Source organism: Loxodonta africana, chromosome 7 (genome assembly GCF_030014295.1).
Source record: "Loxodonta africana isolate mLoxAfr1 chromosome 7, mLoxAfr1.hap2, whole genome shotgun sequence".
Classification (NCBI taxonomy): Eukaryota; Metazoa; Chordata; class Mammalia; order Proboscidea; family Elephantidae; genus Loxodonta; species Loxodonta africana.
This window is the reverse complement of record NC_087348.1, coordinates 67,130,300-67,146,449: the sequence shown is the minus strand read 5'-3', so window position 1 is coordinate 67,146,449 and position 16,150 is coordinate 67,130,300. Positions and strand designations below refer to the sequence as shown.

Genomic DNA, 16,150 nt, shown 5'->3' with positions numbered 1-16,150 from the left:
TACATAGACCAATGGAACAGAATTGAGAATCCAGACATAAGTTCATCCACATATAAGCAATCGATATTTGACAAAGGCCCAAAGTCAGTTAAATGGGGAAAAGATAGTATGTTTAACAAATGGTGCTGGTATAGCTGGATATCCATCTGCAAAAAAAAAAAAAAAAAAAAATGAAACAAGACCCATACCTCACACTAATGAAATCAAAATGGATCAAAGACCTAAATATAAAATCTAAAACAATAAAGATCATGGAAGAAAAAATAGGGACAACGCTTAGAGCCTTAATACATGGCATAAACAGTATACGAAACATTTACTAACAATGCACAAACACCAGAAAAGAAACTAGATAACTAGGAGCTCCTAAAAAATCAAACACCTATACTCATCCAAAGACTTCACCAAAAGAGTAGAAAAATTACCTACAGACTGGGAAAAAGTTTTTAGCCATGCCATTTCCAATTGGCACCTGGTCTCTAAAATCTACATGATACTGTAAAATCTCAACTACAAAAAGACAAATAACCCAATTAAAAAATGGGCAATGGATATGAACAGGCACTTCAATAAAGAAGACATGCAGGTAGCTAACAGATACAGGAGAAAATGCCCACAATCATTAGCAATTAGAGAAATGCAAATCAAAACTACAATGAGATTCAATCTCACCCCGACAAGGCTGGCATTAATCCAAACAACACAAAACAATAAACGTCGGAGAAGTTGTGGAGAGACTGGATCCCTTATACACTGCTGGTGGGAATGTAAAATGGTACAACCACTTTGGAAATCAATTTGGCGCTTCCTTAAAAGCTAGAAATAGAACTACCCTACGATTCAGCAATTCCACTCCTCGGAATATATCCTAGAGAAATAAGAGCCTTTACACAAACATACGTGCACACCCATGTTCAGTGCAGCATTGTTTACAATAGCAAAAAGATGGAAGCAACCAAGGTGCCCATCAATGGATGAATGGATAAACAAATTATGGCATATTCACACAATGGAATATTACTCACTGATAAAGAACAATGATGAATACGTGAAACATTTCATAACATGGAGGGATCTGGAAGGCATTATGCTGAGTGAAATTAGTCAGTTGCAAAAGGACAAATATTGTATGAGACCACTATTATAAGAACTTGAAAAATAGTTTAAACAGAGAAGAAAATATTCTTTGATGGGTACAAGAGTGAGGAGGAAGGGAGGGAGTGAGAGGTGTTTTCACTAATTAGATAGAAGAACTATTTTAGGTGAAGGGAAAGACAACACACAATAAAGGAGAGGTCAGCACAACTGGACTAAACCAAAAGCAAAGAAGTTTCCTGAATAAACTGAATGCTTTGAAGGCCAGTGTAGCAGGGGCAGGGGTTTGGGGACCATGGTTTCAGGGGACATCTAAGTCATTTGGCATTATAAAATCTATTAAGAAAACACTCTGCATCCCACTTTGGAGAGTGGTATCTAGGGTCTTAAACGCTCGCAAGTGGCCATCTAAAATGCATCAACTGTTCTCAGCCCACCTGGAGCAAAGGAGAATGAAAAACACCATAGACACAAGGTAATTATGAGCCCAAGAGACAGAAAGAGCCACATAAACTAGAGACTACATCGGCCTGAGACCAGAAGAACCAGATGGTGCCTGGCTACTACCAATGACCGCCCTGACAGGGAACACAACAGAGAGCTCCTGAAGGAGCAGGAGAGCAGTGGGATGCAGACCTCAAATTCTCGTAAAAAGACCAGACTTAATGGTCTGACTGAGACTAGAAGGATCGTAGAGGTCATGGTCCCCAGATCTTCTGTTAGCCCAAGACAGGAACCATTTCCAAAGCCAACTGTTCAGACAGGGATTGGACTGGACTAAGGGATAGAAGATGGTACTGGTGAAGAGTGAGCTTCTTGGACCAAGTAGACACATGAGACTACGCGGGCAGCTCCTGTCTGGAGAAGAGATAAGAGGGCAGAGGGGGTCGGAAGCTGGCCAATTGGAAACTAAAGTAGAGAGTGGAGGGAAGGAGTGTGCTGCATCATTAGAGGGAGAGCAACTAAGAGTATATGGCAAGGTATATATAAGTTTTTGTATGAGACTGACTTGGTGTGTAAACTTTCACTTAAAGTACAATAAAAATTAAATAAAAAAAAGAAAGAATAAGATGGGACCTGCCCTAGATAGCTGATTGATTATAAAATTGATAAAACATGTTTTTAGAATTAGAGAACATTAATATGGGAGGGATTTTAAGGATCATTTAACCCACATTCCTCATTTTGCATGAGGAAACTTTGAGGTTTAGAGAGGTTAAATTAAATTGCCCAAGTCTCACAATTAGTAAATGGTAAAATCATGGTGAGAACTCCCATGTGACTTTTTCCAAAGTTTCACACTTGTCACCAAATGAATTTCTAAAATGTTGAGACTAATTGTTTCAATGATATCAAGACTCGGCTTTAAAAACTCCTTAACACAATTAATTTGACTGCTCTCTATTCTCCATTTCATGTGTTCCAGGGAATGTGTCTTTTATGAGAATGGGAGATTAGGATTACGGGTGAGGTAGAAACAATTTTTTTTAAGGCTAGGGCTATGTAAATGCAGTGTTAGGAAGAGATGGTTCAGGGATTTTGGGCAATCAGTCCAGTTTTATGAGTTAACCAAAACTTCTTTGCTCTGAGAATTTGGTGAAAGTATTTGAAAGGCACTATGCTAAAACTTACAAAAGCTGGAACCTATGTAAGGCAGAAACCTGTCAGAGAAGGAAAACACAAATATTTTCCACTAAAACAAGTGACAGAAAACTGGTAAGACCGCACCCTGTTAAAGGCAGAAAACTGGTGAGATCTGGAAAAACAAGGCAGTCCTGTCGAGTTTCAGCTTTCACAGGTTTCACTGTAGTTGTAAATAAGTGTGTGGTTCAAAAGATTAAAAAAAAAAAAATCACAACTTTCTGTTTCTCATTAAGTTTATGTGCTTTTAAATGAAAACCAACATAAGAAGCAGCTACTCCAACAAAGGAAACCAATTCAGCTAGCTCATCGTGGAGAAAAATTAGAGGTAGTGTAGCTCAGATACTATGTAGTTAGATAAATCTGGGTTTGAATTGACGATCAGATCTTTGCTAAACTTGGGCAGATTATTTCCCTTCTCTAAACTTTAGTTTCCTTTCTCTATAAAAAAAGAGCTAATAATTTCTACTTTGTAGCAGCTTTGTGAAGACTGAATAAAAAATATATGCAAATTTCCTAGTAGACTGACTAGAACCCAGGACACACTCACTAAATAGCAGTTCCCCTTTAAAAAAGCAGCAGTCAACAGTCTCACAATGAACAATCCGAACCCTTTGTCATTCCAATGAGTCATTTTTAAATAACTAATCCATAAAGTCACAACATAATGGTCTCTCTCTTTTTTTCTGGCTCTGACTAGGTTGCATATTCCGGTTAATGTACTTACACGTGGGAGCTTGGGAGATATGGGATAGTCTTTCTTGGTTGGGCCTTATGAATATTCGTCACATTCTAGTTCTACATCACAGTGACCCTTCTGAAATCTATTTTTAGCCTTTGAGCAGAAGAAAGGCTCCAAGAGCTAACTTGTGGGTTCATGTTACACCTACCCTGAAGAACAGGACTATAAATACAGGTAACATCACCCAGGTATGGAGAAAGACTAGAAAGGCGACAAATACGTGTTAAGCACCTGCTGCATCCTTGGTACTGGAACAGATTCTCCTGCTTCTGTTGCTATTACTAATTTTTTTTTTTTTACAGCAATATGGAAAAAAAAAAATACATCAACGTGTGAAAAAAACTGGCATAGCAGTACTTAAGAAACTACCTTGTGGGTAGAAGGCCTGGTTGGCGAACAAATGTAGAAGACACGTGTTATTTGTGTAAAACTATGGTATATACTTAGCAAAGCTATGTGGGATACCTTTTGTTTCACTTCCAAATCAAGACTTCTCCTTTACCTCTTGCTGCTGCTATCACTAGCACTGGTTTTGCTGTGTTTGGGAGCCATGATGCTCTTCATGATAATATTTTTGAAAGAAAATTTAACAGAAATAATGCTACAACACACAAGAGATGCATGATATATAAGATGGGGTGATGCTGCCTACAAGTCAAACCATATACTGCTATATAGTAAAATTTTTATTTGTAAGTAGGGAAAGTTCACATTAAAATAACAATAGAAGGTACAGTACAGTAGTCCCCCCTTATCTGCGAGGGATATGTTCCAAGACCCCTAGTGGATGCCTGAAACTGCAGACAGTACCGAACCCTGTATTACTATGTTTTTTCCTACACATATCCGAATTGCCAGCATCACTACTCTTGCACTTTAGGGCTGCTATTAAGTAAAATAAGGGTTACTCGGACACAAGCACTGCAATACCACAACAATCAATCTGATAACCAAGACAGCTACTGAGTAACAGGTGGGTAGTGTATATACAGCTGGATACACTGGACAAAGCAATGACTCGCATCTGGGGCAGGTTAAGTGGGACAGCACAAGATTTCATCAAGCTACTCACAACAGCACATGATTTAAAACTTATGAATTGTTTATTTCCGGAATTTTCCTTTTAATATTTTTGGACCACGGTTGACTGCGGGTAACTGAAACTACGGAAAGTGAAACCACGGATAAGGGGGGACTACTATACAGTGTGTACATTAGCCAGTAACATAGACATTTATTAGGACTATCAAGACTCTCTTATCAAGACATGCATGTTATAGGTTATACATGTACTGTGCCATTATATGCCTGGCAGCACAATCGCTTTGTATACAAGAGTCATGAGATACATGTGTTGCGTGCGGGAAGGTGTTGAGTTCACTACATCCAGTTAAGTCCACTACATCCTGTTCCCTGATCGAGATTTCTGAACTCCATTATAATCTTATGGGACCACGGACATATATATGCGGTCGAACGCTGCCCGAACAGACGTTATATGGTGCATGACTGTATTAAAACTATTATGCTTTAGTCTATATTTTTAGTATAAATTTAAAATGGTTAAGTATACTGCTTATGAAGTTCTTCTTTCCAGGGTTGAGACTTGGGATATTAAATTTTAGATCAGAGTTATTCTTTATGGCCTACCCTTAAACATAACAATCTATAGTGTAATGCAAATTCTCATAGATTCTTACACAACCTTTTCTCTCTGGTACCATGGCCCCACTTCGGACATCATATCTAAGGTATAAGTATCTACCGAATCAAAGCAATTGAAAAAAATTACTCTTCTAAGTGAGAGGCAAAAGTACAAGACTAATTTATAAGGCATTGATCAGTCACAGCAGACAAAATGAAAATCATACCTATATGAATAATATATCTAAAAGGAGAGGAGAAAAGGAGTTATTTTTAATATGATTTGAATGAAAACCCTCCTAACACCTGCTCAGCTTTCGCATGATGTAAATGGAAAGACACCCAGTCAAATACCCTCTCTGAAAGGATATTAAAGAGAGCAAAGGAATGAAGAAACTAACACATCTATAAGATCACCCTAACTAACAGCTGGTTTTCCACTATTCTTAGCCTAGGTAATCCAAGTCAATCTTGAATGCCCGGCTGAGGAATTTGGCACTGACCAATTAAAGGTTAATAATGCCTGTTTACCTGGTGGCAAAGTCCAAATTCCTCAGTCGGGCATTCAAGGTCCTCCACGATATAGAATCCAGCTATTTCTATAACATGTTAACAAATATTTACTGAGTGCAAGTACGTGCAAGCCTTGGTGGGGAACACAAAGATGAGAAAGAGGTGCTTATCTCTTTCTTCTCTTCAGGTGCTTCCTTATGAATGTCTCTGTACTTTCCGTCTCTGTGTTTGCTTGGATTTTCCCCTCAACTGAAAGCTCTTTTTTTTTTTTCTCTTTGCTTATCCCAAACCTAGGCTCAACCCCAGCCATACTTTTATCAGGCCATCCAGCATCATCACAGTCCAAAAAGCACTGTAGCTTCTTCTAAACAGCACTTCCTTTCTTTTTCTCTAATGGTGTATTTGAACTCATAATACCTTAGGTTGCTTTGCTCTCTATGTGTTCTAATCTTATAATTCCAGCTACGTTATTAGATGTTGGAGAATACAGTATATTCTATCTTTTAAAAAATCTTCCCCTCCATGTCCATAGCCGTGCTGTGCACATAAGAGATAAGCGGCAAATTATAACTTGGTTGAACATGTTGGTAAAACTAAAGATTGGAGGACCTTGAGTAGGGACAGATACAGATCAGGAAGACCTGGCTACTGGCTGTGCAGAGAACTACTTCCAAAGTGCACGAAAACAGAAAGCACACAGTGGATGCAAACCACCAGTTAGTGATAGGCAAGCAGAGTGAAATGAGATATGGAATCTAGAGGGATATTTTCAAACATAAGAATATCTTAGTGAAAGGTGAAAAAAAAAAAAAAGAAAACAGCTCAGTAAGAGAAAATGGTTGTAAGAGGAAGAGCTGGATGGGTGCTGCCTTTTCAGAACCATTTAGAAGCACCGTCAACAGAACTTAAAGAGACGAAAAGTCCAATTAGACAAAAAGGTTGGTCTCTAAAACCAATCTTGACCTATACCGTAACTGATACCAGTTACCATTGAGTCGATTCTGACTCATGGCAACACCAGGTGTTGCAAAGTAGAACTGTATCTGATCTTAGGCAGAGAGAATTTAAAGAGCACTCAGAATTGGCCTGATGCTCTTTAAATCCCATCAGCCTGAAGTTAGGATGAATTCTGTAGCCTGCAGGTGGGAAATCAAAGGGCTCTTGCTGCAAGGAGAGAAGGAATTATGGGACAGGAAAGTAGACACAGTCCATACCTCAAAAGCTAGTCAGGCAAGCATTGCAGATAGAACTCTGTCAGTAAGGATTTGTTCTAATTTGTTGGTTTATGTGAAGCAAACACACATACTACTGAGGAAGCGCGAACTGATGTTGCAGTCCTATGGGGATCGCAGGCTGGCGATCCCCAAATTAGACTCTTGGGTCTAATTTTCTTGGTAACAGTGTCGATCTTTTGTCTCCCAGTTACTGTATCAAGTTGAGAAAATTTTTCTGTGTGATTCAGTAACGGAATAGACAGGTTCTTCCTCAGTGTGGAGGATAGTCAGTCGGAAAAGTAGATAGTTTTTTTGTGGTGATTATACACCCTGCCATTGATGCCTCTTTAGAGAAGGTAGCCCAATGAGAAACCAGCTATTCGGCAGGGCTACATTCTTCACTGAAGGAGCCCTGGTGGCACAGTGGTTAAGACCTTGGCTGCTAACCGAAATGTAAGTGGTCTGAACTCACCAGGGGTCTGTGGGAGAAAAGACCTGGTGATCTGCTCCTGCAAGGGTTACAGCCTAGGAAACCCTAAGGGGAAGTTCTACTCTGCGTTATAGGATCACAATGAGTCAGAATCAGCTCGGCAACACACAGCAACAACAACAACATGTTCCTCACTAAAAGGAGGCTGGGCCTTTGATAGGGTTTTCCAGCTTAAGCGACACACAGAAACAGGTTGAGTTCCCTTTATGGAGCATTAGGGAATGGAGTTATACAAGAATCTTGACGTTCCACTCTCTTGCCCTGTTTGGACTATCCATCACTTGGAGGGTTCAATGGAAATTGTTTCTACCAACATTAAAAGTTATTTGGGAGCTTTTAAGACACAGCAAATATATTTCTTTAAGAGAAGTTTATTTGCTTGTTTAAGAGAGCTGCACTTTATATATAGTACTGATATAAACTGGTGCACGGGATCCTCTAAAACTGTTTATATCCCCAGTAAAATACATTTTTGTGATACTCATACAACAGAGTTAGTCCGGAGCCAAGGGCTTTGTGAACTCTGCTTATCTCCCTGCCTGTGTAGCTGTTACCCAGTCTTTACCATGTCATAGGTCTCCCTGGCTACACATTCTGGCCTCAGACTCCAGTTTGCTGTTCTACAGAGACTGCTTTGCTTACTAATTTCCCAGAGATGTCTCGACACAATATTTCAGGCAGAGATGGAAGGCCAAACTCAAGCCCACAGCACAGCTCTGGCTAATGCCCCCTTCAGATTCATCTGGGCCTTTTTAAAAATATGTATAATTCCCATTCTTTAACTCCTGGGGTGTGCTTTAGTAATAGGATATCTCCTTGGGCAAAGGCATCTCATTTCTGGCATATTTCTACAACAACTACATTTATTTAAAAGATAACATGGTCCCCAATATTGATACTTGTTGACTTCAGGGTAAATTATTTAAATATATGGTAGAAAAATAAGCAAGTTAAACCATCAACCAGACACCATCTAGATCAACTTCCTCATTTACAAATAAGATAATTTAGAGAAGGAAAGTGACTTGCCTGGTGGAACAAGAGTTTAAGTCTTCTAGCCCTTGAGTGACCCTACAGGACAGAGTAGAACTGACCCATAGGGTTTCCAAGGCTGTAAATCTTTAAGAAAGCAGATTGCTGTATTTTTCTCCTGTGGAGTGGCTGGTGGGTTCGAACCACCAACATCTCAGTTAGCAGCTGAGTGCTTAACCACTGCGCTGTCAATTGACTTGACAGCAACGGGTTAGCGCTAATGAAAATATGTGAAAGGGTGTCATGTAGAAAATGTAAGTTTTATTCTGTTGTAAGTTCAGAAGTCAGACTAGAACTAATGGGTAGAGGTTACAAAAAAGCAGAGGCAAATTTTAGCTATAAATAACAAAGAAGTAATGATTAGAATTAGAATATACTCCTCAAGAAGCAGGTATCCATCATCAGACTATCAGAGGCATTCTAACGGAAGTGACAGAAGTGAAAGGAGCCCTTGTGGCACATGGTTAAGAGCATGGCTGCTAACTGGAAAGTCAGCGATTGGAACCCGCTAGCTGCTCCATGCAAGAAAGATGTGGCAGTTGGCTTCTGTAAAGATTTACAGCCCTGGGAACCCTGTAGGGCAGTTCTACTCTGTCATACAGGGTCACTATGAATTAGAATTGACTTGATGGCAATGGGTTTGGGTTTTTTTGGTTTACTAGAAGTGAGATGACCACTTGTTAGGGATCTTGAGAAGGGATTTCTTGGCTAAAATTGTAGATTTGATGGCCTCTCTCTTTTATTCCAATTCTGAGAATCTAAGTGTTGCAATATAAAGAACTGTATTCCGATGGGCTTGAACTGATGACCTTTACATTCCACAGTATAAGCAGTTACAGCACTTCAGTCCTACCCCAGATCATGCTACAGCTTACCTCTGCCGCCTTGAACGACTCGTGTACCAGCTGAGTCAATTCTCCTTTTCCACCAGAAGAAAAGATTCTCCAAAGGATGGGAAGGGGAATGAAAAAAGCTTCAAAGATTTCCCAGAGTATGGATCAAAGGGTAAACAGGGTTTTTAAGAGAGGACATTCATATTAAGTGGTGTATTTTGAAGCGAAAAGAGGAAAAATTAGAGTTTCTGCTATTTCCTCATAGAGAGCTTAAGCTGACAATAAATTATAAAGCTATCCCAAGATACAAAACTTAGAAGCAATCAGAAGTTCACCAAAAAAGAAAAAAAATGAAGCTTTCAGAAGGGTAAGGCCATCTTGGCTGGTCTCCAGCTCACAAATTCAGTATGAATCCATAAAACCCTTCTAAGCAAATCTGAGAATCTGAGAGCAACAGTCCTAAAAGGGGCTATTCTTGGTGCCCATATCCATTTCTGTTCAAATCAATGCAAATTTTTAATACACAAGGGGACAGTACATCATTACAGTTCTAATCCAGGGTCCAAAAGTCTGGCCTTAAACACTCTGTGTTTTATTTATGAAGACCCTAATTACAATCATAGATTTGGAAGGGACTGGAAGGGACCTTAGAGATAATCAAATCTAACATACTTTTTATAAAAGATGAAGAAACTTAAGCCCAGAGACATTAGTCACTTGTTTGCTGTCACTTAGCAAATGAACGCGTATCCAAATTTCCCGACAACCAGACCAGAGCCCTTCCCATTACACTGCTGCTGTTGTTAGCTGCTGTGGAGACCACCCCAGGCACAACGGGACAAAACACTGCCGGGCCCTATACCAATCCCATGCTTGATTGCAGATTGGACCATTGTGATCCGTAGGGTTCTCACTGATTTTTGGAAGTAGATCACCTGGCCTTTCTTCCTAGTCTGTCTTCATCTGGAAGCTCCAATGAAACCTGTTCAGCAACATGCAAGCCCCCAGTGGCAGGTGGGTGGTAGCTGCATATGAGGTGTATTAGCCAGGAACTGAACCTGAGTCTCACACAAAGAAGGCGAGAATTCTACCACTGAACCATGACTGCCCTCTCTATTATCCCAACTTTCCTAACTCTTTTCCCAACTCTCCTAATTTCAAGGTTGCACATTATATATATTCTACCATATACATACTATGTTATATTATACAACTTTGAAATCAGGAGAGCTGGGATAAGAATTATCCTTTCCTAAGCAGAGTAAGGAGGGGAAAAATGCTATAAGACAAGTACATAAAAAGTTAAACAGCTATTCATCATTCTTAATACATGGTGACAGACTCAACTAATATAGTCCTCTCTTGCTTACATGTCCTACACAGGAGCTAACAAATTTTAGGTACGCAATACATATCAAGCCTTCAACTGCTTCAAAGCATAACAAGACCTTAAGCATGTTTCCTAACTCTCCAGTACCAGTGAATTTGTAGTTTTATAAATATCATGGTGAACAAGAAATGCTGTCTTGTCACATTCAAGCCAAATAACAGCTGGACTTTAAAAATAAAATTTTGAAGGCATTTGCCTTTTATATTTTTAATGTCTGTTTTCCTTGCTTATGGCTTTGTCATTTGGTTTTGATGAGTGGTTAATACGCATGCACAGCTGCCTCTTTTAGTGACCTTTCCCCCACTGCCTCCATGCCCAGGGCTATGAAGCAGGTCTACAAATTGCTTACTAAGTGATACTGTCATTTTCAGGACTGGCAGACATTTTCCTAAGAAGCCTGACTAGAACAGGACCTCATCTTCTGGGCTGATTATGTTAGTCACTATAGAAACTCCGCAGGAGGATGGGGTGGAAGTAGAGGAAGAGCAGAGCCCCTTAAAATAGCTCTTCCAAAGCCAGAGGAAACATGGAGGTGATCAGGTATGGACTAGAGCCACAGAACTCACCTGTCAGTTGAGATCACCTAAGTAGGTCCTGCTTTGAATTGTCTGTGGCAGCACAAAGACCTAGTCCTGATCTTCACAGAACTTACTTTTCTTGTAATAATTGTGTATTTACCTTTTAATTGACTATCTTCCCTTACTAAACTGTAAGCTCCAAGAGGTGAAGGACATACCTGTTTTGCCTTCCATGGGATACGCAGTGTCTAGTTCAGGGACTGGTACATAGTAGACACTCAATAAATGCTTTCTGGACCGTGGACTAACTGACTGAATGAATTTTTTTTAGTTACTCTGATACTTCAGTCCCTTCTTATCTTCACTTTAAGGAAAATATGAAGGATCAAAGTTGGAGAAAATATTAGGTGTACCTGTTATGTTCTCTGACTTTAATATGAACCGTTAACTCCAGCAGGCTTTGAAATCAGCTCACACTTGAAGGGATGCCAGGAAATAGACTCAAATCAGCAGAAGCCTGCTACCCATCCCAGCAGTCCTCACAAAGTCATTGCACTTCTGTCGGTATTAGAGCAAGTAACTTGACTCCATTCATGAACTCACAGTCCCCTAAAAGCACATGAGGTCTCAATGGCAACTCTGGGCAAGCTTCTGAAGGGAGGTTTTCACACGCTCCTTAAGCTCCTGGGCCACTACAGCCCTTCTACTGTTACACTCATCAGACATTGCTGCTATGTGTGACAGAGTAACACAAGAGCTGGTGTATGGCATGACTTGCTATATTTAGGGGGAAGGAAATGGGCCATGTTGAGGAAGGTCACAAGGAGTTTGCTCAGAAAAACGAAGGCACCACGTATTGATCCGTATGCACAGAGGATGGAGTGCAGCACAGTATTTAAGGGCTCAGGTTGTGGAGCCAGGCTGCCTGAGATCCATCTCATCTCTACTAGCTATGTGCCCTGTTGCAAGTTACTTAATTACTCTCAACCTCAATTTTCTCCTCTGTAAAATGGGGGGGGGGGGGAACCTTTTTAGAGTTGTGTAAGTTTTAAGTGAGAAAATGTATGTAAAAAGCTTATTCTCTGGCATATTAGTACTCAATAAGTGCTTGTTAAACAAACAAAGTAGCCAGGAAAATGATATTGCTTCAAATCTAGGCAGTCCAGGTATTGTATATTTCTATATAATATGTTTCTCTATAGTTACGTTTTTCATTTTTTCCTCTCAGAATGGTTAATAGTAACTCTGACCACGATTTTTAACCTGATAAGCATATGATATCCTTAACTAGAGTATCTCAGCATTACTGAGATGCAACTGACTATATTTATACTCATTATATAGTTAAGCAACCAAATGAAGAATGGTGAGTGTCAATATAAGAAAAGTCTGTTAGAACAAGAGTAAGGCGATAGAACTCTGTAGCTCCTAGACTATGGCCAAATGAACAGATCATTTGGATGAAAACTATTTATTTTGATATCTGAGGTCAAAGACTTAGCTGCTGTACAGAACAATTGCCCAACAAAATTGAGATGGGCCAGACCTGAAACACTTCCACAGAGACTTTCAGGCCACCCATAGTCTGCGTTAACCGTACATGCTTCATCGTTTGGACTCCCTGGCTCCCTAGGCAAGGAACTGCAACCCTCACCAGTAGAAAAGTCTGCATTTCTAAGTGCCTATGAAAATGTCAATGTGCTCTGAAGACATTTTTCAAGGAAGACAGCAACTATATTTCTGGTTTTGAGTCCTCTTCATCCCTCCCTTCCTCCTCCTCCTGTTTCTTTTCTTTCTCTCTCCACATCTCCCTCTCTCCAAGTTTCTTTCTCTCCTTAATCTCTCTCTTTCTCTCTCACTTGGACAGATGCACATACCGATCAGAATTTATTTTAACACCTTGTCCCCAGGACTATCGTCAAACATTAATCTCTTTTACTGGTATGAAAAATCTACCTTCTGGAAACGCTCTGGAATGCTTCCTAACGTCTGATACTACCTATCTCTTAATGCTCATGCCAGGGATTTCTGAACTGCTTGGGATTGCCTCAAGCTATCACTAGCAGCCATGCCCAATTCAGATGTGCTACGAAAATGTCTTCATGTGTTTTCACGGGATTAGGGTCCTGGAAGAAATCTTGCCAGTAAAAGGGATATTGGTAAGATTCTTCCCCTCAAGCTAAAGGACTCAGGCTTGGGACCTGAGATGGGTGAAGTATTGTGTTACCCTGAAGAGAACAAATTAATCTTCTCTGACTGCTGGGAGGGATTTTGCCAAAGAAACAGCTAACGGGAAAACCAGTCCCTACTCTATGATGATGACACAGTAAATAACCAGGCAACATTACCACCGAAGTGCTGACCTAACTCATAAATTGTACCCAGCCTCTGGGGAGCAATTTCTGCTGATTTGCTGCTTGTGCATTTAAAACAAACAAACAAAAAGGGAAGAAGAGCAGCCAGGCATTGATAGTGCTGTGGGTAAATATTCTGAGAGCGAAGCTGGTCTGTCCACCCAGACTCTCGACACTTTAATAATGGTTAGCACCCACGCACAGGCTGGTGCAATTATTAATTTTATACCAAATCTGCTGCAAACCATCATTTCGTTCCCCAGATGGTTTGACTACACCTGGAAATCACCAGATTTAGAATTAAAAAGAAAAAAATCTCCTTTGTATTTTTTTTTTAGCAAGAACGCGATGAGGCAGATGAAATGCAGAATTCTGTTCACTGAAACTTTACTTTAAAACTTTAAAATCACATGCTAAAGTATTTAGATTGCTATGTTCTCTGTAGTAGAGAATCTTCTCAAAGTCTTCAACTCTAACAAATAAGAAGGCTAACATTTCCTCTGCTTTGCCTAGAAAATCTAGCTGATGACTCCTAAGAAAGACCGTAAAGATCTTACATCTAACTCAGACATACCTTTGGAAACACTTGGAGCAGCAGAAAAGAGCTACAGAAAAGCCACTCACCCTCTGCATCTTCTGGCCGAGTGAGGTCGATGACACCCGGGCCCAGCTTTCCATCTTCACTTGACTTTCCTGTTAACTGGGGCCCCAAATTCTCAAAGCGTGTTCTTTCCTAGAGGAAAGAATAATCAGAAGGCTTATTCTAGCTTCCAGAGCAGCCACTTTTTCCTTCCAGTTTCTATCTTGCTTAATGGGCAAAACTTGGATTTACAAACATCGTTTCTGACCAATTTGGGCTCAGAAAGTCTTTCCAGAAGATTCCACTAGAGCTGGATTGCGGCACTGGGAATACTGACAGCCTCTAAACCATAGTACCTGTAAGGAAAGGAAACCTGTGACAGGAAACCTGCCAGAGCTGTACTACATATCTTCTCTCCAGTAATCTAAAAGGAATGCAATTGAAAGGTTTGAGCCAAGAGTGCAAAACTTGCAAGAGCACTTCGTATTAAAATACACTGCTAAATTTAATGAGAGAGGAATTTTCCCACTCGGAGATCATAGTTTGCATTGGTATTCTGGGGAAATATAGATCAGAATTTTATGCAAGAGGATTTCAAGGACAAATATTTTGAAGCAGGGAGACTAAATGATCATATTGACACTATTATTTTGCCTAGAAGTTTCAACTGTGACTTCCTGGGAACCAAAAGGGAGGACATCACTCCTAGTCAATCATCAAGTTAGCCAAGTTAAATACTCCTGCCGCTACAGGAGGAAGCACCAAAGACATCCTACTTGTTAACCAGTCCCTCTAGGAAGAGGAGTCTGAAACAATGCAATGAATGCTCCCTCTATAGCCCTCTGGATCAGTAGCAGAGGGTTCATTGACCATCACTGACATGGCGTTCTCGTCTGCAGAAACACAGTACGTGTCCCCCACTTGCCTCCTTGCTACTCTCCAGGCTCATACTTGGCTTTGTGTTGTGCTTATGAATGAATGAAACCTTGTTGTTCATTACTATGAAACAATATTAAATGTCACATCAGCTTGAATTTACAGACATGAAATAGCAGCTTCCAGCTCGGGGAATGGTTTCTGCATGTTATACTTAATGCATTATGCAGCAGTCGAGTGCTGACTGCTGTTCAGCCTATTGTTCAATGACCTAGTTCTGTACTGAGCATGTTCGGCACTAGATGGAAACACTCTGAGTGTTCTCTTCCCTAAGATGTTTAGAAACTTGAAAATAGTCATTAGAAACTTGAAAATAGTCATAAAGAGCAAACATACAATTACTTGATAGAGGCTCTGCCTCATTTGTACAGCCTCACTACATTTCTGCTGCTTTCTAATACGATTATTTTTGAACATCATTATATTTCTATAATTAATTCCCATCAGTCAAATTGTGTAAGAAGTCTTCCAGTTCCCCTTCATCATGGAGTATGTTGGAATCTGTGTTGGAAGAAAGCACAGTATAAACCTTGCTTTAGTCTCACATCATTTCTGAGAAATATTTGCAACAAAATTATAATCATAAATTTCTCCAGCTGAGTAACACTAGTTACAATACCAGTATGTGGAGAAACCTCTGAAATGTGACGCTTGTAGAAAAGGAAACGAAAATAAAAATTGAATTAGGTGTGGTTCCCCAATAGCTTCTCATGTGAAAACACTGCTGCACAAGAACAAATTAACCCAGATACAGGACGCAACCACAAGCCATGTGTGAGTTTCGCACATTGTCGGGGGAGGGAAGCTGCTTTTAATCAGCCCATTTCTACTTTCAAGTAGCCCTTCTGGTTGTTGTGATGTCAAGGAAAAGAACTAAAGTGAAGATGAGTAGCACCAGGGAAAGCAAAATATTCAACCTTTGTTTTATCACATTGTTTCAAATTTCAAATATTTGCATGTGAATGATCTGCCTGTGTTAAATGCAAAAGGAGTTTTGATGTGACACCTGCAGTCTTCTTGGAAGAACAACCTTTAACTGTATTTTCATGGGGGGGAAAACAACTTTCTCTGAAAATCAACAGACAGTGCTACCTATCAAGATGCATATTTCAAGTATCTTTCTAGTCATTCATTCTCTTTGATTTTACTGGAAAATATCCTCGGTGAA

General features: G+C 40.0%; 1 protein-coding gene across 5 annotated transcripts in view; it reads right to left on the bottom strand.

The window, feature by feature from the left end:
* The window catches only part of SOX6 (SRY-box transcription factor 6), a 647,578-nt gene that overhangs the window by 42,308 nt on the left and 589,120 nt on the right, over positions 1 to 16,150 (bottom strand). For all 5 annotated transcript variants that reach the window (XM_064288384.1, XM_064288383.1, XM_064288385.1 and 2 more), the window contains one exon: positions 14,091 to 14,199. In XM_064288384.1, coding sequence (XP_064144454.1) covers positions 14,091 to 14,199 — 109 coding nt within the window. The remainder of the gene's footprint in view (positions 1 to 14,090; positions 14,200 to 16,150) is intronic.